The 25983-nt window shown below is 40.1% G+C and overlaps 1 protein-coding gene across 1 annotated transcript in view; it reads right to left on the bottom strand.

The window, feature by feature from the left end:
- Positions 1–15674, bottom strand: part of LOC111863824 (probable tubulin polyglutamylase TTLL2) — a 25204-nt gene extending 9530 nt beyond the window's left edge. Inside the window, exons 1-4 of the mRNA XM_023850551.2 lie at positions 15086–15674; positions 8618–8740; positions 3523–3626; positions 764–899 (exon numbers count right to left, since the gene is read on the bottom strand). Of these exons, the coding sequence (XP_023706319.1) occupies positions 764–899; positions 3523–3626; positions 8618–8740; positions 15086–15157 (435 nt within the window). The 5' untranslated portion in view covers positions 15158–15674. The remainder of the gene's footprint in view (positions 1–763; positions 900–3522; positions 3627–8617; positions 8741–15085) is intronic.
- Positions 15675–25983: the final 10309 nt, after the last annotated feature.

The following is a 25983-nucleotide window of genomic DNA, read 5'->3' as shown; positions in this document are numbered from 1 at the left end:
GTAGGACTCCTTGGGCGGGTGATCACCTCGTCGCAAGGCCTCTACTAGTACACAAACACAGAAGAAACGCACATACACATACAAACACCAAACATCCATGCCTCAGTAGGATTCGAACCCACGATCTCGGCTTCTGGGCGAGCGAAAACAGTGCATGCCTTAGACCGCCCACTCAAATTTTAAGTCAAATCAGTCAAACAAGTGCACGCGGTAGCGCAGTTGGTTGAGGCACTATACTACAAGCCGGACGGTTGAGAGTTCGATTCCCGATGAGGTCACTGGCACTATGGCCCTGGAGTCGACTCAGCCTCTAACATAAATGAGCACCAGGAATCTTCCTGGGGTAAACATCGGCCGGCGCGTAAAGCTGACAAGCTCACGGCCATCTGGAACCGATTGTCTAGAAAATGCGGGAGCAAGTCTATTAACACAAAATACATCATGTTGGAAGAGAAATAATTTTCACNCACAGCAAGACAAAGACTGACTGTTTAATGCAACCTCGGGTTCCGATTATGCAACCATCGGCGTAGGAGCACTGCAGTCGCGGGGAGGAGTTGCATCCGTTCTGCGGTGGTATGACTCACGGCAAATTGCAGCCGCGGCGCGCACTTGATTGTACGCACTGTACTTCTTTGTTAATAGTAAGACATGCATAATGGATCCATCTATGGTACGGGAATCTGTGAAGGTCTTTCAAATTTTGAAATAGCTTTCCGTTGAACAAAGTTTTGTGACCATGTTTTAATGTATCGTTACTTACCTTGAAGAGGAATATACCCCTCCCTTGACTCTGACCAACAGGTTTGCATATCCATACAGCATTTCCATTATTCTTCCCCTGACTGAATTCTGCCACAAGCTTGGTGTACTCCAGAGGCAAGTTATAACACTGTGGACTGAAATACACGTATTAAAATAATTCCAATTTAATGCAATACAAATCTGCAAGAACTATGGTACAATTTTATAACATCTGGAAGTATCATGACGATCACCGGCGAAGAATGAAAGACTAGTGATTGCCAAAAGAAGGTCTGAATTACAATTAATAATTATCGTTGTTAATTATGAACCGAAAGGAAGAAGGTATTCGGGATGACTGGGAAAGAAATAGAGGTTTGATGTTCGTATTAATGTACAAGAGTTTCTTCTACTTTGTTTCACTCAATCACTGTCTTATTTTTATTTACATACTATTTTTAACCTCGCTTCATAATTTTATATATATATAAAATTATGAAGCCAGGTTAAAAATGGTGTATATATATATATATATATATACGTAGGTCGTACCGAAAGTCATGAGCAACTTTTTTTTTTTTGCGTGCAACCTGGGAACAGCAGACGAAAGAGAGTATGGTGGTAGGTGGAACCAGCTGTTGTGTTAACCTTGAGTGTCTTGTGACGTCAATAGCATGCATCACGTGACCAGTATCACTCCTAACAAAATGGCCGACAACGATATGTCGTTTCGCCAGCGTGCTGTCATCGAATTTCTTGTGAAAGAGGAAATCCCTGCTGCAGAAATTCACCAGAGACTTCAGCCTGCTTATGGAAGTGTGTGCATGGGTGCGAGCAGTGTTCGAAGATGGGTGAAACATTTTAAAGATGGGAACACCAGCATCGAAGATGAGCCTCGGAGCGGTCGTCCTCGAACAGCCTCAACTGAACGCAACAAGGAAAGAGTGGATGAGATCATTCAAGATGACAGGCGTGTGACTGTGGACACAATAGCCCGAAAACTTGGAATAGGGCACAGTGCAGTACAGGAGATGATTGAAAGCTTGGGCTATAGGAAAGTTTGTGCTCGTTGGGTCCCGCGGTTATTGACCGAAGACCACAAAGGTCAGCGAAGAGCCATCACCTCAGAGCTGCTACAGAGATATCGACACGAAGACGATGATTTTTTGCTCTGTATTGTGACAGGTGACGAAAGCTGGTTTCACCATTTCGAGCCTGAAACGAAACGAAACGGCAGAGTATGGAATGGCACCATTTGCATTCTCCATCAAAAAAGAAGGCAAAGACAGAGCCATCAGCTGCGAAGGTGATGGGCACAGTCTTCTGGGATTCAGAGGGGTTTATTCTGTCCAAATTCCTGGAACCTGGGCAAACCATCAGTCCTGCTCGTTATGTCCAGATGCTGCACAAGCTCCGTCGTGCATTGCGCGATAAACGTCCGGGACGAAACATCATCATCCTGCATGACAACGCTCGCCCCCACGACGCTCGCCTCACATTGGAAGCAATTGGAGAGATGGCGTGGGAAGTCCTTCCACACCCCTCCTATAGCCCTGATCTGGCACCCTCTGACTACCACCTTTTTGGATTTGTGAAGGATCAGCTGTGTGGACAATGTTTTGAGACAAGGGAGGCAATTCAGAAAGCAGTGCATCAGTGTCTTCGGATGGCTGGAACGGAATTTTACAGAAGGGGAATTTTCAAACTCCCAGAACGCTGGGAGAAATGTGTACAAAGAAGTGGCGATTATNGTGACATTAACATTGACCTTGGGATTCATTCCATAACTTATAGGCCTGAAAGGAATATTGGACAAAACAGAGGAAATTAATACTACGAACTGTTCTATAACAAACAGTCGTTGAATCTTCAGTGGGCATTATAGCAGTAGTACCTCAAGATTGCCTCAGCTTCGTTGTTAATTTCAGAATAGTTTATTTTGAAATAAATGTGGGCTGCGGTCGGACCCTTTCGTTCGTAACACGTAAGTTGCTAAAAAAAAATAAATTAGTAGTAAAGTTTATTTTCGGTGCACACAAGGCAATCCCATGATGTTCATTTTATCACATTAGTTGAAATTACCTATTTCTTGGTACATTCTCATAAAAATTACAGTATACAACGAAGTGTCTGACAGAAATTATTACGAGTTATATTTGAATAGATACTGTGCAAATACTAGAGTCAGGATAGCACAGTCAGTATAGCGACTGACTAGGGGCTGGACGACCAAGGAGCCGGAGTTTGAGTCCCGGTGGGGGCAAGAATTTTCACAACTCCATATCATCCAGACCGGGTCTGAGATCAACCCAGCCTCCTATGCAATGGGTAAAGCGGATGGGACATGAAGGGGAGTACTCCCCTCCGAATATTGCCGAGATCAAGAAAACTTAGGATTATACACCCACTCCCCCCTATGTCTTCATGGCGTAGTGCTTAATTAGTTAAGCACAGGGGCAACTTTACATTACCTTACTGTACTAATTTTTTTTCCCTTGGCACTACAGCCCCAGTGGGCCTAGGTCTACCTCCATGAACTTCTCCGTTCACTTCGGTTTTTCTTGATCTTACACATTTGGTAGGACTCGTTGGGCAGGTGATCAGCTCGTCGCAAGGCCTCTACCTGTACACAAACACAGAAAAACGCACACACACACAAACTAACCATCCATTCCCTGAGTGGGATTCGAACCCACGATCCCGGTTTCCAAGCGAGCGAAGACAGTGCATGCCTTAGACCGCTGGGCTACCGTGACCGGCTACTGTACTAATACTTACCTGAAATTGTAGATCGTTCCGTAAACTTTCTTCATACACCGTAAATATCTTGCCAAGTTATCCTTTCTGCATATTGAAGAACCTTTGGGGATGTGATTTGTAAACTGAAAAGGTAAATACTAAAAATATTTAATTTATNATATCAGAGAAATTCAGGAATGAAAATGACGTTACATACGAGGTTGATGCATTTGTGCATGTCGTACTAAGCAAGGTATAAAAACAGTTGCTTTATGAGGAATTAGTTCGTACCATTGAATATTTGACGCAATAGACAAGGTGTCGCAGAAACCGATGTTGCTATAACCAAGTTTTACTGTAGCAGAATACTGTCTAGGGAGAGAATAACTAAATACGGCTACTATTCTTGATATATTCCGCCATCTTGGCTTTTCATAAATACAAGGTCTCGGAAGGTGAATCTATTTCCGTCATCAGTTCGAGGGGAGGAAAATTTCATACTCAGTTCGGCCCATTAGAAAAAGTTAAGTCTCTGTCACTGGACAGTTCATTTTGGAATTTAAAAGAAAATGTAGCAATTTTGGAACATTAGCAGCATTTAGGTTGCCTGAATCACTTGGTGAAGTTATGGAATATGGCCCGTGTCCCACTTTCACAGATAAAGTAATCTTGCCTGCCAAGTGTACAATGAGTGATGACCTTTTAGTCAACTGCTAAATATGATTGTAAGCTAAATCTTCTGTGAAGAAAGCCCACTGTTCCCCGAGGTCTTTCTACGTCTGTTACGACCAATGAATGACAACCATGACATACCCAGCAGGCCCAGCAGTATAACACACGCAGTCACAGAAGCAAGACACAACACAAAGCACAATACACACGAAAGTAGGAAGAATACTCCGACAGAAGAAGATAGGTGTGACTCGCGTACTGAGATACGGCATAAGGATGACAAATCCTGAACATTTTTAGTATTTAAAATTTATCAATATATATGACGAAAATATATTTTAGTTATTTTAGTATAAAGAAAACAGGGCATGCAATGCAGTAGTTCGACATACATAGAAAAGCACCTGAAGTGGGCACTTTAGTGCCGAAACATGTAGTGCAAGTGAGAAGAGTAAGGTGAATAAATGTATGCACTGTAAGACGGTCAGAATAAATCATGGACATAAATCAGTGCAACAGGACGCTAAAATATAACGGTATTTCTATTTTGAAGTGCGGCCCTGGACTATTATTTATAGGGCTGAGGTGGCCCTCTGTACAAGTTGAGTTTGACATGCCTGTTCTAGACAATCGGCTCAGAGATGGCCGTGAGGTTGTCAGCCTTATGTGCCAGCCTCCCTTTACCCCTAGGAAAATTCCTGGTACTCATTTCTGTTAGAGGGTGACTCGAACCCAGGGCCATAGGGCTGCTGGAATTATTATGTCAATTGAAAAATCCAATGACATTATCGGGAATCAAACCCGCACTTGTTGTATAGTACCTGAACCATCTGCACTATCGGGTGCCCCAAAGAGAAAGTGATAATTGTGTAAATGTTGAAAATGCTTAATATTTAACTCTCCGAACTTCTTCTTACAGGTTCTGGTATCTGTTATAAGATTTTAACAATATTTGCCGGAAATCTAAGCTTCTGTATAACGCGATCACATTTCCGATCTGCTAATCGGGAATCATCTTCCTTCCTGGCTCCAGTCATAAACATTTTACCTGACCTAAAGCGGAGGGCAATAATGCGTGGTTTTTGTAACCTCATAAGAATACGTGGACCGCCTCTGTGGTGTAGTGGTCAGGGTTCCTGGCTACAGATCCAGAGATCCGGGTTCGATTCCGGGCGCTACAAGATTTTCTGAGAAGTAGTGGGTCTGGAACCAGGTCCACTAAGCCTCATGAGGATAAATGAGGAGCTCTTTCAAGGAAATTGTGGCTCCGGTCTAGAAAACCGAAATTAATGGCCGTGGGGATTCGTTGCGCTGACCACGCGACACCCTCCATCCGTTAAGTTGGCACTAACTTCGCCGACAAGCGGCGGTCCCACGGTCGGTATAGTTGTTTTGCGGACTAAAACCACGGAGATTTTTTATTAGAATACCTGAGAACCTCAATGGGTTGTGCTCTGAATTTCGGGTACGAAAGTTTATTTTCGTCAGGTCCAACGGGCAGGCCAAGTTCACTGTCGAGACCACATTTTGAAGTGTGGGTACCAATCTTGTAATATAATGATGAAATTTTCACTTCTTTTCTCTATAATTTATTAAGAGCCAGTATGAGTAGGAATTTCAGGGAGTTAAAGCGTGTTGAATTAGATGCTATCACTATTAACTGATGGGCTGCTGTATATCACTGTATGGGTAACTACAGGCTATCAGGGTTTGATTCCTAGCTACGACAGATATCCCCTAATCCGCTGCAGTACGACAGGCTGCAGGATCTTATCCTATGGATGCATGGCTCTTTCTCGTGAGGTACGTTAACCGAAATGTGAAGATGACCGCCCACCGAAATCAGTGTCGGTGTTAAGAATGCGTTGCATTTTGTATTCTTCCCCCTGCGGTTTCATGGCCTATGTCTCCAGAGGGCCAATTTTTTTTTTACCGCAAGAGTGCACTTGGCTGTGAAAGCTGTAACAGTCGGTGACGACATATTTAGAGTTTGAACAATGCGCAGTACTGTTGGCAAGTGCTCTGTTGCTATTAAATTTATAGTATTTATTTAACTAATTATTCCGTGGAGAATAATTATTCTTGGAAACAATGCAATTACTTTCCAACTATAATCCATCACAATGTTTTAAAACAATCAATATACTTAACCTTGCCGCAATATTTAAAATATTCTGAGGTCAAAGGTTATGATATTTTTTGAGGGAAGGAAACTGTAAATTGTATAGACAGCTCTTACACATGAAAGTCACAAATCGCTACCAATGACAGGTTGGCGTGACAGCCCATATTCGTGCAGAACTCGAATACGTACGCTCACTGGCTGATTTCTGGTTTATCGTGAGAAATCGCTAAATAAGTCGTGCTGTAAAATAACTTACCTTGAAGCTGAAGGATTTACTTGTTTCTCATTGAAACGCGTATTGAACAAAATTATATTTTATACTACAGGGGCGAACTGATGACGGTTATACCAATATCATATCTGGTATTGCCTGTTAGGTGAGTTGTAATTGATTTACGCGATGTTTTTTGGAGCTGACACTGCTCCTGACATCAAACTATTAGTTGTTAAAATATGTCAGTATAATGAGAACCAGTAACTTTGAATTATGGCCAGAAAATAAACACTAGTCAACAAAATACTGGTAGAGTAAACAGTTATTATCACAGACCTTTAGAAAATTGGTAGATTTTAATGACAGGAAACTATCTTATTAAAACTCCTAGAGAGGGACCAGTGGAGAGCTCTTGTGAACACGGTGATGAACCTTCGTGTTCCATAAAATGCTGGGAAATTCTTGAGTAGCTGCAGAATTGGCGGCTCCTCAAGAAGGGCTCAGCTCCATGACTAAGTAAGTAAGTAAGTATGTAAGAGAAACATAACATCAGATGTTAGCAGTTTGCCATGCTGGTGCCATTTAGCGGTCAGAAACCTGTTTCATAGGACATCTGTAGATACAAAGAAACCTGAACATGCACCACAATCTATCATTGTCATCAATAAACAAAACAAAACTGCACTGTTCACATTATGGTGAATCTGTAAAAGTTTTAAAAGCATGGCACTGTACATTTAGTTACATTATTTTCAAAACAGATTCTCACACTGGTGACCATGAATTGTACTCGGGATATCACAGTGCATAATCCTGTAGAAATTCACCGTAATTTCTTGGCAAGAAGTTCCTGCCTCCATTTTGGTTGCAACTTGTCTCTAGCTGGTTTGTTGCATTACTTCTAATCGTCTCTGAAGATGAATTTTTACCAGATTACACGGCGTCGCATTCCAAGAGAATATGCTGTTCATTGTGAGAAAAAATTTAAAATGTAAGTTATGTTAATGTGGAGATTTTGAGTACTATAAGTACTCACATAACCCTGAGTCAGAAGCCTGAGAGACTGCGTGCAGTGAATGCTGATTCACTGTCAGTCTTGTCAGTCCCCCGGCTGAGTCACTGATCATTGCCGGGTGGCGTCATGTCCGTTCCCCTGGTCTCCTTTTCTCTTTAGGCTATCGCTGACTTCTGTGTCCATGAGTCTGTGTTCCCTAGAAGCCTTACGTTCCAACCAGCAAATAAACTTTTCTAGTGTTAGACTTCAATTGAAAACATTTAAATTTATACTGTATTTTATCGTAAATGATTAGGGAAGGAACATAGACTGAGGGTGTTTGAGAACAGGGTGTTGAGGAGAATATTTGGACCGAAGGGAGATGAAGAGACAGGAGATTGGAGGAAACTTTATAATGAGGAGTTTCAAAATTTCTTCTCTTCGCCAAATATAATTAGAATGATCAAGTCAAGGAGAATGGGATGGGCAGGACATGTAGCATGAATGGGCGAAGAGGCATGTATATAGGATATTGGTGGGAAAGCCAGAAGAATAGATGCCACTAGGAAGACCAAAATGTAGATGGGTGGATAATATTAAAATTGATCTTAGAGACGTAGGATGGGGTGGTATTGACTGGACTGATCTGGCTCAGGCTAGGGACAGGTGGAGGGCTCCTGTGAACACGGTAATGAACCTTCGTGTTCCATAAAACTCTGGGATGTTCCTGAGTAGCTGCACAATTGGAGGTTTCTCGAGAAGGGCTAAGTTCCATGAAGTCAGATAACTAGTTAGTTAGTTGGGCCGAGCCATAGCTCAAGCGGTTAGTAGCTGGCTTCCCACCGCGGCGGCCCGGGTTCGATCCCGGGTCTGGTCAAGTGGAATTTGTGGTGGACAAAGTGGCGCTGGGGCAGGTTTTCTCCGAGTACTTCGGTTTCCCCTGCCAATCTTCATTACACCAATTGCTCCACAATCACCCTCATCTATCATCTGGGGCTCTTACAATAGGCCAGAAATGGCCGCAGTACAAGGGACTTAGTCCCACCCCACTAGCAATAAAAAAAAAGTTAGTTAATGTTATCATAAATGTCAGGCTGGGAGCCGAAATATTATCCTTCTGATTTGTTACCTGCCATGTTTTGAGCTGCTTGTAATGGGAAAGGGGTAAGCCGGTAGTTCTCCACCAGAGGTTCCAGTTATCCTTTAGTAAGCCGCATTCGCTATACTCCCTCCAGCCCCGTTCGGCACACACCTGTGTGTAGGAAGGACGGTCATTAACATATACACTTCATATTTATTTGCGGAGCGACACACAGACGATGGATAAAAACCTTTAGACTAAATTACGTACGAAGGTTCTTTGCGGTTTGGTATTTCTTTTGAAACTGATAATAATACATTATTATTATAATAATGTACATTCAAAGTACAAAAAAAAGGATTATATGGCTGCGACAATGGAGCAATTAGTGCGCTAAAATAGAATCAAATTTGCAATTTTGAAAAGCAGTAAAGTTCAGATAGAAGTACAAATTAAACTGGAAGAATTTTTTAGTAAAATTAAGTGAGCACAATTTAAATTTTATGAAGGGAAAGTTAAAAATATATTCAAAAGGACAAATTGTTATTCAGCTCACGACATGCAGGAGATAGAATGTTTAATACATCATAAAAAATAATACACGAACATCTTATTACTATTAACTAGGCATTCAGTGTGTTATATTAAAAATAAGATTTCAGTAGCTCTGAACGTAGCGCCGAATGGTAGGATAATTAGCGAAACATTAATTTAAAATAATTTGGAAGCAAGTGGTCGTGACCTAAACTGAGGTACATTTGACTACAGAAACCCAAGAAAATTTTGAAAATATTCAGCAGAGAATAATCTGTAACCTAACGGGTCTCTTCCTGAATTCATGGGAAAAGTATGCAACATGCGGTACCCATTTCATCCGTATTTATTTGGTGCCCTTAAAATGATTGTAGTAGCGCACAAATTATGAAACCGGAGGCCATTTCCTCACTGATATGAAACACTTACTTTTAAATACCAACAAAGAACGTAGAGGCATTTGAAACCAATAAGATATAGTTCCATAGTCTTGACAGGCTTGAGAACGAACGAGCAGACGACAACATGGCCGCTATCTCACGCATCACCATTTACTTACGCAGCTTAGAGACCGTGTGGACGTCGAGGTCCTCGTGGCGGTCACTATGAAGAGGAATGTCTTCTGGGATGATTCTGAGGAGCTTCCTGTTTTCATCTACAGGCTCAAAAAATGAGCTCAAAAGCCGTTGGTAAATTTCTGCCAGACTGCACGGCGTCATGTCCCAGGCTTTCATAGCCTTTACCCTTAATGCTACTTCCTTCCTCGGTTCATTAACATGGCTTATATTTATTGATATGCATTTTTCATATAAGCTGAGGACGTTCAGGACGTATTAAACAAAAACTTTCCAGTTGTTTTGTATAGACTTGAAATATAATGCCCTACTTTGAGAAACGAAGAAATTGCATGTCTTTCAGAGCATAGTACTCCGTATATTTAACCTTAAGAAGGAAAAGTGCGCAAGTTAGGATACTGCGTAATGAATTTTGTGATATATGTGGGCCATTAATATTGCTTGGAGCGGAAAAAATATGAGGCAATAATGTGATGGGCATGCGGCTAGGTTTTAAGAGATCAGGAACATACGAGTATGCCTAATTTTGGCGACACAACTTACTGAAGAATTGCAGTATGAATATTGAGGACGTGGGAATGTAACACTAAGATGGTTCTTAGGGAGGCAGGCTGTGAGGACTGGAGAAGAATGGAATTAAGTCTGGATCGTGTCCAGTGGCTTTGGTTTCTTCTTCCACGGTGTTAGATAGTACATTGACAATAGTTTAGAAATTCTGTACAGGTTGCATCGAAGATGTCAAAATTTCTCTGAAGTATGGGTTTTGCGTGTAGAACTTGTATTCCTCATTAAATAGCACTAGAAAATAAACGAGGGTTGAGCATTATAGTTAAGTATGAGAGTCAAAGTCAGACATGCTACTTGAACAAAATGGCGGCCTTAACAAACCTGATTACCAGTGTGAAATCTGGGGTTCTCACGGCGGGGACTGTGAAGAGTATATTCTTCTGGAAAATGACGCTATTTATTCTGGTAGCTACTTTATCTAATTTTCTCGAAAAACAACAAATAATTGAAAAGAGGGGAAAATTCGGTATAGAATCCGACATGGTAGGGATTAATTATGGAAGCATTAAGTTCAAAGATGTGAGAATATATCAAACCGAAACGAATTCCAAAAATTTTGTAACTACTATTCAGATCTTATATATAAGTAAAAAATCACTCTAGAAATGATAACTGTGCACACATTAATGCAGAGATTAGAGGTGGAGTCAGACAAGACACCCTTTGTTATCCAAATTTTTTAATAATTATTTTAAGGAAGCCTCAAAGAAATGCCACAAAAATTTAGGTAATTCTATTATTAATAGGGGCACGCGGTAGCGTAGTTGGTTGAGGGGCTATGGTGCAAGCCGGAAGGTCGCGGGTTGAAGTCCCAATGAGGTCATTGGATTTTTTTTTCAATTAACCTAATCCTTCCAGGCGCAATATGGCCCTGGGTTCGACTCAGCCTCTAACAGAAATGTGTACCAGGAATATTCGTGGACTATTCTTGGGAGTAAAGGGCTGTAGGCGTGTAGGGCTGACAACCTTGCCGCCATCTATGAGCAGATTGTCTACAACGTGTGGGAACCTCAACATCTCACAACCCTTTGGGCCTCAGCGGCCTGTTAGAGGGATACCTTTACTTTTTTTTTACTTTAATAATACGATTTGTTATTTTTGATTTACATTAAGAGTCGGAGGCCGCGCCATAGCTGAAGCGGTTAGTCGCTGACTTTCCACCGCGGCGGCCCGGGTTCAATCCCGGGTCTGGTCAAGTGGAATTTGTGGTGGACAAAGTGGCGCTGGGGCAGGTTTTCTCCGAGTACTTCGGTTTTCCCTGCCAATCTTCATTCCACCAATTGCTCCACAATCACCCTCACATATGATCCAGAATGAGATGGGAGGACAAAAACCTGACATTGACGGAAAGGATCTAAAATCTCAAACAGTCAAGTTGAATAAGTTATTAATTATAAGTAATCGACATAGAAACCATAGAAAAATGCAAACGCTGTAATGATAAAAATTGAGTCCAGAATTTATTATTATGTGGAATTTTGTGTAAGATGACACAAATTCCTCTCCAAATATCTAACAAGAAGGTCAAATCTGTCACATCGCTGGAAGAGGACGCAATGCATCACGAAAGACCACATATCGTAGTCCCTGCTGTACACTCATATCCAAGAGATCTATTGTGAGAAGCGAATGAGATATTCTATGAATGGAGAAATGACTGTGGCATGCAGAGGGTCATGTTATGGAAAAATCAATGTCCAACCACCCTCCACGCCTTAGAAAAGGCGTTTCAAAAGAGGCGCATCAACTACTTTTCTACAACTTAAGAATTGTATTGTTTCGTGGAACAATATAACCCACGCTAAAAGTGGTGTATCACAAACTCCACTACGAGGGAAATTGTAATTAGCCTTGTTAAGGAAAAACGCCGATCATAGTAGCCACGCGGTCTAAGGCATGAACTGTCTTCCCCCTCTCAAACACTGGGGTCGTGGGTTCGAATCCCACTCAAGGCATGGATGTCTGTGTGTTTATTCTGTGTTTATGTTGTTCCGTGTGTAGGTAGCGGCCTTGATACAGGCTGATCCCCCATAAAAGGAGTTGTACCGGTCGTGTATAGGATTAAGACTCTGGAAACGGCCGAAGTATAAAGGGCTATAGAGCCATAGAGAGAGAGAGAGAGAGAAAGAGAAAGGGAGGAAAGGAATCCATACTATATCGGTCCTTCGCCAGCATTGCACGGCGTGTCCTTAGGTTGCGGAAAGAGGAGATGGCCTCCAGATACGAAGGATAGCTGCTAATAGGCGTATATTGAATATGCAATCGAGAAGTAACAAGAATTGGTGGTCCTCCAGTTTCGAGTTGGGTATGGACTAACTCCCTGCCGTGAAAAATCCGTCATGTTACAAAACCTTACACAGGCCCCAGAAATTCGCCGGCTCTTGTGAAGGAGCTTCAGGTTCAATAATACGTAGGAATCTACAGTTATTGACTACCTGAGTAGCTATTGTATTCTTAGCAAGGTTAGATTCTGTAGTTACTGGATACACTGACGTAAGTCTTTTATCGACATGAAGAATAGAAATGGCATCGATGAAATCCTGAAAGATGGACACAAAATATTTCTTAACCACAGGCTACCTTGTCACTGGTAGATTGTATCATGGAAGGATGCCCTTACCTTAGTAAGACTACAGACTATCCAAGACATGTAAGCTTATATAACAATTTCTTTGTAAATTCGTGATTTTCAGTCCAAAATAAGATATTCTAGTTAATATTTTAAATCGTTTTGGAAGCTTAAAAAGGAAGGTATATACTTTGTTTGCGTGATGTGATTCACGTGATGTAAACTGGCGAATCAAATTGTCAGCTGTCTGAGAAAGAGAAGACGTAGAGAGAAAGAGAGGAAATAAAAGAAAACAGATAAACCGCATTACAGCAATCCATGCCTTCAGTCTGAAAACTGTCTTCAAAGCAGAGGTCTGCTTGCCTGTAAAATAGTTCGGTCGAGTTGTGAAACGAATATACTTTGTCAGAAAGGAAGCATCTGCCTTGTTATTGACAGCCGAAATATATGAAATAGCTAACATCCATTTAAATGTCAGTACATACATCAATTCTAAGAAAATTTCTTTTTTTGTAAAATGGTGATGATATTTCGAACGACATTAAATGTCTACGGTCCAAGAATCAGCTAATACACAGCAGTTTTACAGTTATTTTGGGTTGCCTACTGCAGGATAAATTCGAGGAAAGAATTATTACATGTTTATTTAGAAAGTTACATCTGATCTATGTTCAATTTTCTTGAAAATTATAGCGACATGCCAAAATATAACATTAAAGTTATCAGACATTCTGCTCCCTCTCTCTCTCTCTCACTCCCTGCTTTGATATTACAGGCATACATGTGCGCTCTTAATACAAAGAACATGGAAATTAATGGAGATGAATTAATTTAGCTGTAAGTCTTATTATTATTATTATTATTATTATTATTATTATTGTAATTTCTACTAAAATGTCACGGTGTTCGTTCTCATTTTAATTTCTTAGGTCAAGTCATAAAGATAATGGAATTTCTCGCATTCCAATTTGCGTTAAGAATGTGAAACAGTTGTATTTATCCTAGCCAGTTACGTGTGTAGCAGAAGGAAGATACTAGTTACGGGCCTAATTAATACATTCTTAAGTAGTCTTTCTACATGTAAAGTTAACTTTTTTTTCCTTGGAACTACAGCCCCAGTGGGCCTAGGCTTACCTCCATTAACTTCTCCGGTAAAGTTAACTTATTAATCGTTAATGTAACCGATTACAGGAAAAATTCTGGTTTCTTGTCATAAGACAAAATGTAACTCTTATATAAATTAGTATGTCATTAAAAAAGTTTGAAGCAATTAGTCTGAAGAGTTTACAAACTGAAAGGCGTTCAAAGTCAAACGCGATGGTTTCTGGACCTAAGACAAGTCATTATTTTGTGAAGTAATATCTAGAGTACACGACCATAATAAATATCTTTAAAACGTAAAAATAATTTAATATCTTTGATTTGTTCCATTCTGGTCCTTCACACTAACAATTACAAAGACAAAATCAACTCCGTCCAGTGTGACTATTTAAGTTTTATCACTTGAAAACTCATCACCCTTATATGTTTTGATCCTTACGGATCATCCTCAGAGGGAACATCAATACTTATTCGGAAACCACTATTACAATAGATGTTAAATTACAGACACACATAATGCCTGGAATACACAACATTCAACTTTTGACAATTACAGCAGCCTTCCTGGTATTTAAATTTTAAAGTTTTTTTTTAACTTTGTTTTTTAAGAATAAAATTTATAAACCACGCAGGTTCGTGTCATTCCTCCTATCGTCCTATCGTCTCCTTTAACACCTATTGCAATAGTGGTTTCCGAATAAGTACTGATGTTCCCTCTGAAGATGATCCGTAAGGATCGAAACATGTAAGTGTGCTGAGTTTCCAAGTGATAAAACTTAAATAGTGACACAGGACGGAGTTGTTTTGGTTTTTGTAATTTAACATCTCAACTAAAATTTTGATTCCGAATTTAAACATAATCATGTAATACAGTCCTAACTGTTTAATTGATAAATTTATAATTTTCGGATATTTAAGAATGGATAATCCTGAGAAATTCCATTTGCCTTTGCATTAATAATTATGCAATTACTAATGTGGGTCGCTATGTAGTAATTCTCACAGTTCTATGTTGGCTTAAAATCACGTTTATATCAGCTAATAATACTCCTACCTATGTTAACATCACTGAACATTCCCACAACTTATAAAGTAATATTTTGAAAAATCTTATTAAAAATGTTGTGTTTCAGACAAAATTTTTAAGTTATTACAAAAGAAAGATCTTACCTGAAATAAGAGGTTTGGTCCTCCCCCGTTATCGTTGATTCTGAACACGAAAGGACCCTCGTCGAAAGCCATAACAAGTCAAGAATAAATCAGGAACACTTGTGCTTTATAAGCTTCTAATATAGAAGTGCCAGCGTATTCTTCTTAATTAATTATCTTCAGTACATGACATATGTTTGGCAGTGAATAATAAGTTCACGCATTCATTACGAAAAAAATATATATTCTTTTAGACTTATAAAGCATCATGCCCATTACTGGCATCGACGTCCTAACGTCTATTCCGGACGTCTCCAACATATCCTTACTCCCATACCAGAGTCGAGTGCTGTGTTACATTGTCTTTCCTCGATAGTGAAGTAACTCACTTCCCCTCTACCATATTCTCCCACTAATTCCTCAGTCCCCGTCCTTTTCTCTTGTTGTTCTTACCAATGTTTTTGCAGCCCACACGATCCAACAAGCACACGCAAGAATATATAGAATAGTATAAGAAACGTTTTCACAATAATGACAAAACTCATTCAGCAAATAAAAATTGAAGTCAACAATTGTAAATGTATTTGATATTTGAGACCTGTACGAAACCGTATCAAGAGAAAACACAAAAAGTAGCATTGAAAAAAACTTCACAAAAACGTCACTACAAAAGCTTTTATATACAAAAATAACATAAAACTTCAATATGATTATGTATAAATATAGACTCACGTATAAATATTTTGTAATTTCTACGCGATCAGCAAAATTTTGCTTTAATTAAAAGTGAACCCCTACAACGAAACATGCCAATTACTGTAGAGTAAATTATGAATTTCGCTATAGATTTCAAATGCAACCTTAGGTTCAATAAGTGACGCGCGGAGACTAACGTCACGTGTTTGCGCGCAACAATGTCGTCACATAACTACAGCAACTCTGACGTCTGTACGCCGGGCAGAGGGGTGAGGGATGGGGCGGGGAAGGTCATCATCGTCATGATCTTGTTACATCAGCAACCGTGACAGTCTTTGATGTGAGGCCATTTAGATGTTTAGAGTCATTTACCACATTCATTCTGCCTGCCCCGTATTGATTTAGTTTTCTGAGGGAAGCCATTTTTCCGTGTAAATATGTCTCTATCAGTTTAAAACGTCTGCTTCCTTAATGGGCTCTCAAATTCTTTAAATTTTAGGAATATTCGAAAACTGTTCTTAATGAACCATTCGACAGTTCTCAGGAATTATGTTAGCTATGAAAAATTGAACGACGAACAATTGTATTTACTGCACAATTAAGATTAAACTATGTAAGATTTGAGGCTTTCACGGCGGTGACTATGAAGAAAGCAGTCTTCTGGGATTTGGCACCGTGTATATGTGGTGTTAACCGACGTTTCGGAGGAACGTATCGCCTCCATCTTCAGGGTAGAAGAAAAAATATAAGAAATCTGCAAGCGAAGAGACCGTGAGAACCGGTTTTTACCGATTCTCACGGTTAAACTAATTAAACTAATTATAAGTAGGTATTATTATAATTGTGGTTACTATTACTCGTCTTATTGTCGTTTGTGTTGTTATTTTTACACAGTTCAAGAAGTGTGAAATTCGTTTTTTCGCCGTTAAATCTTCAACATTTCTTAAAGACTCTTTACTGTCTAATTAAAAAAATAAAAAAAATCTCCCATTTTATCTATGGCTCTACAGCCCTTGTGGACTCTGGCCGCTTTTTCAGTTTCTTATTTTTTTTTTTAATTTCGTTTAGTGGGGGGTGGAGTTCAGCTGGGTCCACTCGGCACGGCGGCCACTGATTGGCCTATTGTACCTGCCATGGTGATTATGATGATGGAGAATTTGGTGGAATGAAGATTGGCAGGGGAAACTGAAGTACTCTGAGAAAACCCGCCCCAGCGCCACTTTTTCCACCACAAATCCCACTTGACTAAACTCGGGTTCGAACCCGCGCTGCAGCGGTGGGAAGCCAGCGACTAACCGCTTGAGCTATGGCGCGGCACTTTTCAGTTTCTTAGTCTATACACAGTCGGTAGAACTCCTTGGACTGGGGATCAGCCCGTCCCGAGGCCGCTGCCTACAAACAGAACACAGATATAGAATAGATTCGAACACACGATCCCATCGTTCAAGCGAGCGAAGACGGTTTATACATTAGACCGCTCGGCCACTGTGATCAGCATTTCTTCCATTATTAAGCATTTTTGAGTAATCAGGTGTACACTGTAATATTTCTTACGTCTGAAAAACATTGGACACTGTAGAGTTAAATAGGATAAATAATAAGTATATACATTTCTATCAATTTCATCTAACACTGAAGACTATGAGATTGTAATTTGGTTGTTAAAACGACAAAAATATCTCTTATTGGACATCGTCAGGACTTACACAGCATTTTCCTGCGACTGGAGACCTTTGCTTTTTTAGCAATATCAACAGTCTTGTGGTGTTCTTTGGTAACAGCTGCAGACCAGATCAAGGGCGACTTCGAACTGACTCCCCATACTTAAACCTGAAGACTGCCCTTTAACGCAAAGACAACGTATACTAATCAGTTTCTCTCGGTCACACGTACAAGAATCGTACGAATATATGGAGTTCATTCTCCGTGAAATAGCACATGCGACCTAAAACTGACAGCTGCATGGAGACCAAAAATTTATTGCGCTCCTATTATTAATGCAACTTGGGCCCACCAAGTATTGTTAGATCCTTAGTGAGCAAGAGTTCAGCAAAATGTATCTACTATATTTTCAAGAACTGGCTGCACAGCCAGGCTTTAGTTTCTGAGCAAAACTTCTCTCGCCATCTTATGGTTGATTATAAAAAAAAATACTTAAGGCCTCTTCTCATCAAATTTGAGGCGATGAAAATTTTATGATCATAGACCACAAACATGAAAATTAAAGATTGTAATTTTTTACGCTTCCGCTGAGAGACTCCAGCATTTGAATCTTATATGGAAAAAACGCCAGACCTATTGTTAGGTTCCTCTTAATCGAAATTCGCAACATGGTCAGATTTGGAAGGACTCCATCCATCCTTACGATAACTGCCTGGTTATCATATGCATATTCTTCACTGCTACTACTGTTCTCTTTATAAAGACATTTCAAAGTCCGGATTTTCAAAATTTTGGATTAGTCTGTTTATCGCTCACCTGCTTGGACCTTCCTAAAATGAATTCGCTGCCAAAATTGCGCCGTACTTGACCGAACTACCAGTAGAATCAAATGTCTTGTCTACACAACTGGAATTCACTTGTTTTAGTCCCCGGATGAACTCGTAAATGAAGAGACTGCAGGTCTCATGGCACGCTTATTTCTTCACGCGCAACAGTTCTGTCGGAGAAGTTGCCGCACGTGCACGGCGCTCAGAGGTGTTGTGCTTTCATCTCCATCTGCTTTTGAAGTCAAGAATGGTGGAGCTATACGCTCACTCCTCCATACATCTTCTTGGCGTGGTGCTTAATTAGTTAAGCACAGGGAGATCTTTGCCTTTAAAAGCTTCAAAACCATTTGGGACATCTAGATATAAGTGGAAGGACACTATAAAATATATATTATATATTTAGTTTGTAACTTTGTGGAATGGATTCGTCTAGTTTAGGATAAAGAGCATGACTAACTGTGCCGAAAACAATAATAAACCTAGTGATCCAAGAAGAGTGAGGAATTTTGCTGATTACTCTTAGCTGAGCAGCTCACAGGGGACCCTGTGTCATAAAGTTAGTCAGTTCCAAACTGCGAGCTTCACTTATCATGACCCTGCAGGGCGGAAAGGCTGACTGCCTGTTGGAGATTACACCATATTACAGTATTCGAAAGATACACTTCTGTCTCAAAACAGAATAATGTAATTTTGACGTCGGTAGTAATATCGTCATAATTATCTTTGTAAAAATTAAGAACATGATGGATCTAACCCTCCTCCAATTGAGTTCTCTGGCAACACTACACTCTCTTAATAATTTAACAATGACAAACCGCGGTTGTGTGATTCGGGGAGGGGATTCCAGTTTTCCAGTTACCTGTCAGTAAGGCTGTTATCAGGATTGAACATATTAGTTGATTTCCTTAAGGAAGTGACTGTGAGAGTAAAGTAAAACAATTCATCACCAGTTCTTTCATTTCGTTTCTAATTCACCATTTACAGACATTACCCCATTTAACGCCGATCATAGTGGCCGCGCGGTCTAAGGCATGAACTGTCTTCGCTCGCTCGAACACTGGAATCCTGGGTTCCAATCCCACTCAAGGCATGGATGTCTGTGTGCGTTTATTCTGTATTTTTATTGTTCTGAGTGTAGGTATTAGCCTTCCGACGGACTAATTCCCCGACCACAATGTCTTACCGACTCTGTATATATTAAGAAACTGAACTGAAACTAAGAGTTTCACGGATGCCCTAGGCTCCAAGTGGAAACAATAGGAATACATAGATCACATTTAACGCTATTATAGCACACGAATATGTGTGTGTGTGTTTGTGTGCGTGCTGTAAACCAAAAATATCAGCCAAAATTAACCAATACTGTCTATCTGTCTATCTATCCATCTACGGATCTACAGCCCTTTGTTGGAATTTGGCCGCTTTTCAGTCTCTTAATCCTATACACGGTTAGTAGGACTCCTTGGACCGGGGATCAGCTCGTAGGAAGGCTGATACCTACACTCAGAACCATAAAATACAGAATAAACGCACATAGACATCCATGCCTTCAGTAGAATTGGAACCCAGGATTCAAGTGTTCGAGCGAACGAAGACAGTTCATGCCTTAGACCGTGCGGCCACTGTGATCGGCAGCCATTACTATACCACGGGATATATTCAGTGTAGCAGAATACCTTAGTAATTTACAGGATTATTACACCATTTTACATATTGCAGTACAGATTGAAGGTAATTGCCTAGTTAATGACGCCACTCTAGCTATTCAAAACTTGTAATGAACATTCGGGTCGTTGATGAAATGTGATTTATTTTGCATGTCATAATTATAACACCTAACCTCATTTCAAATACATGCATTTTGAAACTTTTCTTGCACAATGCATTATCATTATAGAACACAAATTAAAATGTTTCTTCTTTTCAGTTGCATGTCATTATTCTATTTCCATGCCCAGATCAATAATATATAGGCCAGTTTCATGTAAATTGCCTGTCGAAATGGTGAACTTAGAAGTGGGTCAATGGACTGAGTCACGTGCGTAGGATAATAAAACGGAGATATATTTCTATTTATCTAGACTCGTTTCATAACAAACCGATACAGAATATCAACCTCGCCAATTCTCTTGATTAGCTTGTCTATTTATAACGTGTTTCTGTTCTTTCTTTATTTAATGACGTTGACAGTAGCTCAAAGTATATTTTTTTTCCTTGGCACTACAGCCCCAGTGGGCCTGGGCCTACCTCCATGAACTCCGTTCATTTCGGTTTTTCTAGATCTTACACATACGGTAGGACTCCTTGGGCGGGTGATCAGCTCGTCGCAAGGCCTCTACCTGTAGACAAACACAGAGAAACGCACACAAACATCCATGCCCTCAGTAGGATTCGAACCCACGATCCCGGTTTCCCAGATAGCGAAGACAGTGCATGCCTTAGACCGCTCGGCTACCGTGACCGGCGCTCAAAGTATATACTGTCCAATGATTGGAAGCTTAGTCAATAATGAAGCGTATTTGATGCAGATGGAAGCGGTTTTGGTATAACTTTAGGTCGTATAATTGAATTTGCTTGGAGAATATGAGGAAAATTACGAAAAACTCACGATATTCAGTCTTTGGGCTGAGATCTGAACACCGAACTTCTTGAGATTTGAGATTCTATCTTCTGAGATGTGACGCCTGACCGCCTCTGTGGTCTAGTGGTCACAGTTACTGGCTACAGATCCAGATGTCCCGGGTTCGATTCCCGATGCGACCAGATTTTCTTAGAAGTAGCGGGTCTGGAACTGGGTCCACACAGCCTCGTGAGGATAATCGAGAAGCTACTTAAATGGAAAAAGTAGCGGCTCCGGTCTAGAAAACCGAGATTAACGGCCATGGGAATCCGTTGCGCTGACCAATCGACACCCGCTATCAGCAAAATTGGTACTAACTTCTCCGACAAGCGGCGGTCGCTCGGTCGGTATAGTTCGCTTGCTAACTAAAGCCACGGAATTTTTTGTGGGGTGGATGTGATGCCTTTTCCTCAGCAAGAAGGTACCAACATTCCGGAGGAAAATGATACCTTTACTTTAAGAGTAGAAGAAATATAGGAAGGAGTGTCGTGTGCCTGACTGTGGCGTTTGGTGTAACGTAGTGTACAATTGATTTTAATGCAAAGAACTTCTGACATGGAAATCTGTTACTAAATGTTCAGTTCCAAAATTATACTTTCTATTGGCATTAACTCCATGGAGCAGAGTCCTTCTTAAAAACTGATTGTCGCTCACCTAGTTTAGAAATTCCCACTTTTCATTAGAACTGCAAATCCATTACGGAGTTCAACAAAGTCCAAGTCTGTAACTTATCCTGAACCATATAAATTTAACGAGCTGGAGTAATACGGTTGATGTAGAGACTGGCTCTAAGCTGGGCGACCGGGTTTCGATCCCCGGCATGATGAAGACATTTTTTCAACTCCGCAGTGTCTAAACCGACTTTGAGGCCCAACCCGCCTCCTATCCAATGGGTACCAGGAGCTGTTTCCTCGGAGGTTAAGCAACAGGGTCGCGAAGCTGCCCACTCACTTCCATCTAGTGCCCAGGTCAAAATTGTGGAGCTATAACTGCACCCCCCCATACGTCTTCATGGAGTGGTGTTTAATTAATCAAGAATATGGACTACTCTACATTTATTAACAACAAAACTTAGTGCAAACTGAGCGGCCTACGTAGTCTAGAGGTAACGTTCCCACCTCATGACTCGTAGTACACGGGTTCAAATACCCGGCGGAGGCCGTCGAATTTTTAAGGGCGGAAAAATTCAGGGAACAAGTCCTCCGGGAGGGACTTTAAGCCGTGGGTCCCATGTCGTAGCTTTACGGCACGTAAAAGAACCTCATACCTCCAAAGGAGGTCACTGAGCCAAATTGCGGACGTTTCCCGCCCAACAGCAGTCACTAATACCTCTGGTAGATGGGGGAAGCATTATAGATACCTCTCAGCTAGTAGAGCCGGTCTCGCTGGCTGGGCGGGACTGATGGTAAGCACCAGTACCGGTAGGATATAGAGACTGGTAGAAATCATAGAGGGAAGCACAATGGACCACTACAGGTCTAAGTGCATGGGGAAACCCACCCTCTCCAATAACTAACTAACTAACTAACTAACTAGTGCAAACTGACTAAGGAATGACAAAATTCAGCAACAAAAATGACTACTCGAATGTTGAAGAAGTAATTGCTTCTTTCCAATACATTTCACAAATTTATACACAGAATGGGAAACAAGTTGTTTAAGGTAGACATGTTTTGTGAGTGGCAAAAAAAATTGGTAAGGGTCGAATCTTACATGGGGACAACATCACAGCACGAAACTTCATTTGCCGTAATTGGTTTTGTCATAGTAGCCATAATTACTTCTGGTATGATGATGGTCTATGACGGGACAAAACATAAGCTTTCTAATTTCGTGACACTAAAATTGGACATGATTTGTGTGTAAATGGAGCAAGTGGAGACAAGTGTACACGTATCATGACAACCAACTGCATTTATCATTAATTGTATTTTTAACACTGGCTATTTTTACACGTCGTTTAAGAAGTACATGTAGGTTTTACCTTGAACTATGAAAAGATAAAAGTTTTGAAGATTTGTTAATGATACTATTCCGTGACTAGTATTTCGTGATGTCATTTTATCTTAAAAACAGCTTTAGGTCATATAGTTTAGATACTATCTAGGACACTGCTTGTAGAATCTATCGTGCAGAGTAATGTGGACTAATTTTCTTTCTGACTCACGCAACAATATCCACTATAACTGAAGAGTGTTTATACAGCCATTGAATTGGAGTTCATCAAATAATATATCTTTATATTGTTGTTGAAATCACGGAATAAGAGGTTTAAGTATTATTATTTGAGTATAGAAACAAAACTGTTTTTTACTATAATCAAACACTGCATGCTTCTTAGAATAGACGTGAACCTTTCTCCGATGAAGTGAATATATTTCCATACGCAACTTTGACGATTCTGCAGACTTCAGGAACCTTCATATTCTCTGTTTTTGGAATGACAAGCCGTCCGGTGTAAACAAGTTTAACATAAATAATTCAGTTATTTGTGTGGCCTTTCAACTTTTGATCATTCAGGATCATCTTCAGAGGCTTAATAGTATAAGGAATGTTAAGAACCTTAATAGAAGTTATGAAGCCATAACAATGAAATACGTTAAATTATAAATGTTTAAATATTATCGGTAAAAAGTTTCATGTATTTTCTTATATCTTCTGATTAATACGTTCTTTGTTGCTGGTTGTTAGTTGTCTGGATGTCCTTTTGGATCCGTGTAGTGTCAGTGTGTCTGCTGAAGTCCAACACATAGATTGATACAACACGGATCCAAAAACTGGACTCCAGTACACATACTGATATTACACGGATCCAGCAACTGGACTGCAATACACATACTGACAGTACACGGATCCAGCAACTGGACTGCAATACACATACTGACAGTACACGGATCCAGCAACTGGACTCCATTACACATACTGACACTACACGGATCCAGCAACTGGACTCCATTACACATACTGACACTACACGGATCCAGCAACTGGACTGCAATACACATAACTATATTACACAGATCCAATAACTGGACTACAACACGTACATATGTTGGACATCCTGTTGTGTGTGTCACTAGTATGTGGTATATCGGTCAATCCCAAATTTTTATTCTCAATAATTGGTATTTAATGAAATGTTACTACATGTTTCCGTAACTTTAGCCATCATCAGGTGTCTTATAAGTAATAAAATGTGTCACTCTTTGTTACTGAACTGCTTTCGTAATGGATCCATTGCTGCTGGCCCTACCACGTAAAATATAGAAAAGTAAATATAAATATGTACATGCGACACGCGGTAGCGTAGTTAGTTGAGGCACTATGCTACAAACCGGAAGGTCGCGGGTTCGAGTCCCAACGAGGTCATTGAATTATTTTAACTGACAATCCTTCCAGCCGCACTATGGCCCTGGGGTCGACTCAGCCTCTAACAGAAATGAGTACCAGGAATATTCTTGGAATATTCTTGGTAGTAAAGGGCGGCCAGGGCGTAGGGCTGACAACCTTGCGGCCATCTATCAGCCGATTGTCTATAAAATGTGGGAACCTCAACATTTTACAACCCTATGGGCCTCCACGGACTGTTACAGGGATACTTTTACTTATTTTTTTTTACAAATTACATATAGGTTACAATGTTTAAAAATACGTGTATTACAATATTCACCGATAATTGGTAAGATTTCCTTCGTGATTAATGCTTTATTAGTTTTTGTTAAAGTTTATTTGTTTAGTGTATATGTGTAAAAATTATTAGAGGAGAATTGAAAGTATGTGGAATATTAAAAATTTCCTTTTTATGATGATGTCGGTGTGTACTGAGTGTACCTTGGTATCAGTGGTCACTTGTGTATTTCTACTGAATTAAGTAGGCTATTTCACAATAAAGGATTTTTTACGTTTTTGTTTTCAATGGAACCGCCTTGTCTTGCTTGTGTGGTTTTAATTGAATAATTAAGAATGGGGAACGGTTCTATTACGTATTTTCTATTTTTTTATGTATATGTGCTTACTTATTTTGATATTCTGTGGCCGGTTACTTAGTTATATTATTGTTTTGCTCATTATTACCTTAATGTTGTTGGATTTTGTGTGCTGTTTATTGATTTTCCTGAAAAACTATGTGATATTTATGTTACTGTAGTTTGCAATTATTAGTACTTACTTGGTATATGTACCTTGTATATATTTACTTGGTGAACGGATAAGTTCATGGAGGTAGGCCTAGGCCCACTGGGGCTGTAGTGTCAAGAAAAAATATATATATTTACTTGTTGGAGTGTGATTTGCTGCTTGTTTTGTTTAGATGTAGTGCTCTGTTTTATTGTTGAGAATGAACTGAGGTGGTATCCGGGTAAGGTCGGGCAAACTGGTTACTGCGTATTGAAAATAAAATGTTGTAACTGATGGATATACCACATATTATTCCAACACATATACCTACACTACGAGTATACGGATCCAGCAGGATATCCAGACATTTAGCAAGCAGCAGCAAAGAAAGTATGTTAACGGACTTGATTAACGCGTTGCCAGGCAACAGCGCAGTAAACACGGTCCTACACGCAAAATAGAGGAAGCTTTGTGTTTTGCAGATCCGCTCGACGTGCCAGTAGACTGGCTGGAAAGCGATCACGTGATATGTGTTTACTGTAGGTCCGTGTCCATTGCGCGGCTATATAATGAGAGCCGTTAGCTGTAAGTTCAGAGCGAATTGGTGCTAGGAGCATAGAAGAGTATAAGCAGTCGGAATGTGAATATTTAACGTGTGATGAAGACTTTATGTGTGATATAGTGGAGTGATATTGGGATTGTGTGACTTTTATTGTTCCTGTGTTATAAATCCATAAAGACTAGTGGAGATAGGCTGAAGAGAGTAGATTGGATTGTGTTGCAGTGTGAAAATCAATAACAGTATTATAATTAATTGTAGTTACGACTTATAAGTTGCCAATAAATCCAGTTACCAATCTGAACTCCATCTTTAGTCACTGTGACACGTGACAGTATTAATCAGAAGATAAATATAGCAAGAAACCTTTTTATTGGCAAGAGTTTCAATGATTTTTTTTTCGTTATGACTGTGTAACTCATACTAAAATTCTTTGTGA

This window comes from Cryptotermes secundus, unplaced genomic scaffold (assembly GCF_002891405.2).
Source record: "Cryptotermes secundus unplaced genomic scaffold, Csec_1.0 scaffold1695, whole genome shotgun sequence".
Lineage (NCBI taxonomy): Eukaryota > Metazoa > Arthropoda > Insecta > Blattodea > Kalotermitidae > Cryptotermes > Cryptotermes secundus.
Note: the sequence above shows the minus strand (reverse complement) of the source record. Positions and strands in the feature narration are given on the sequence as shown.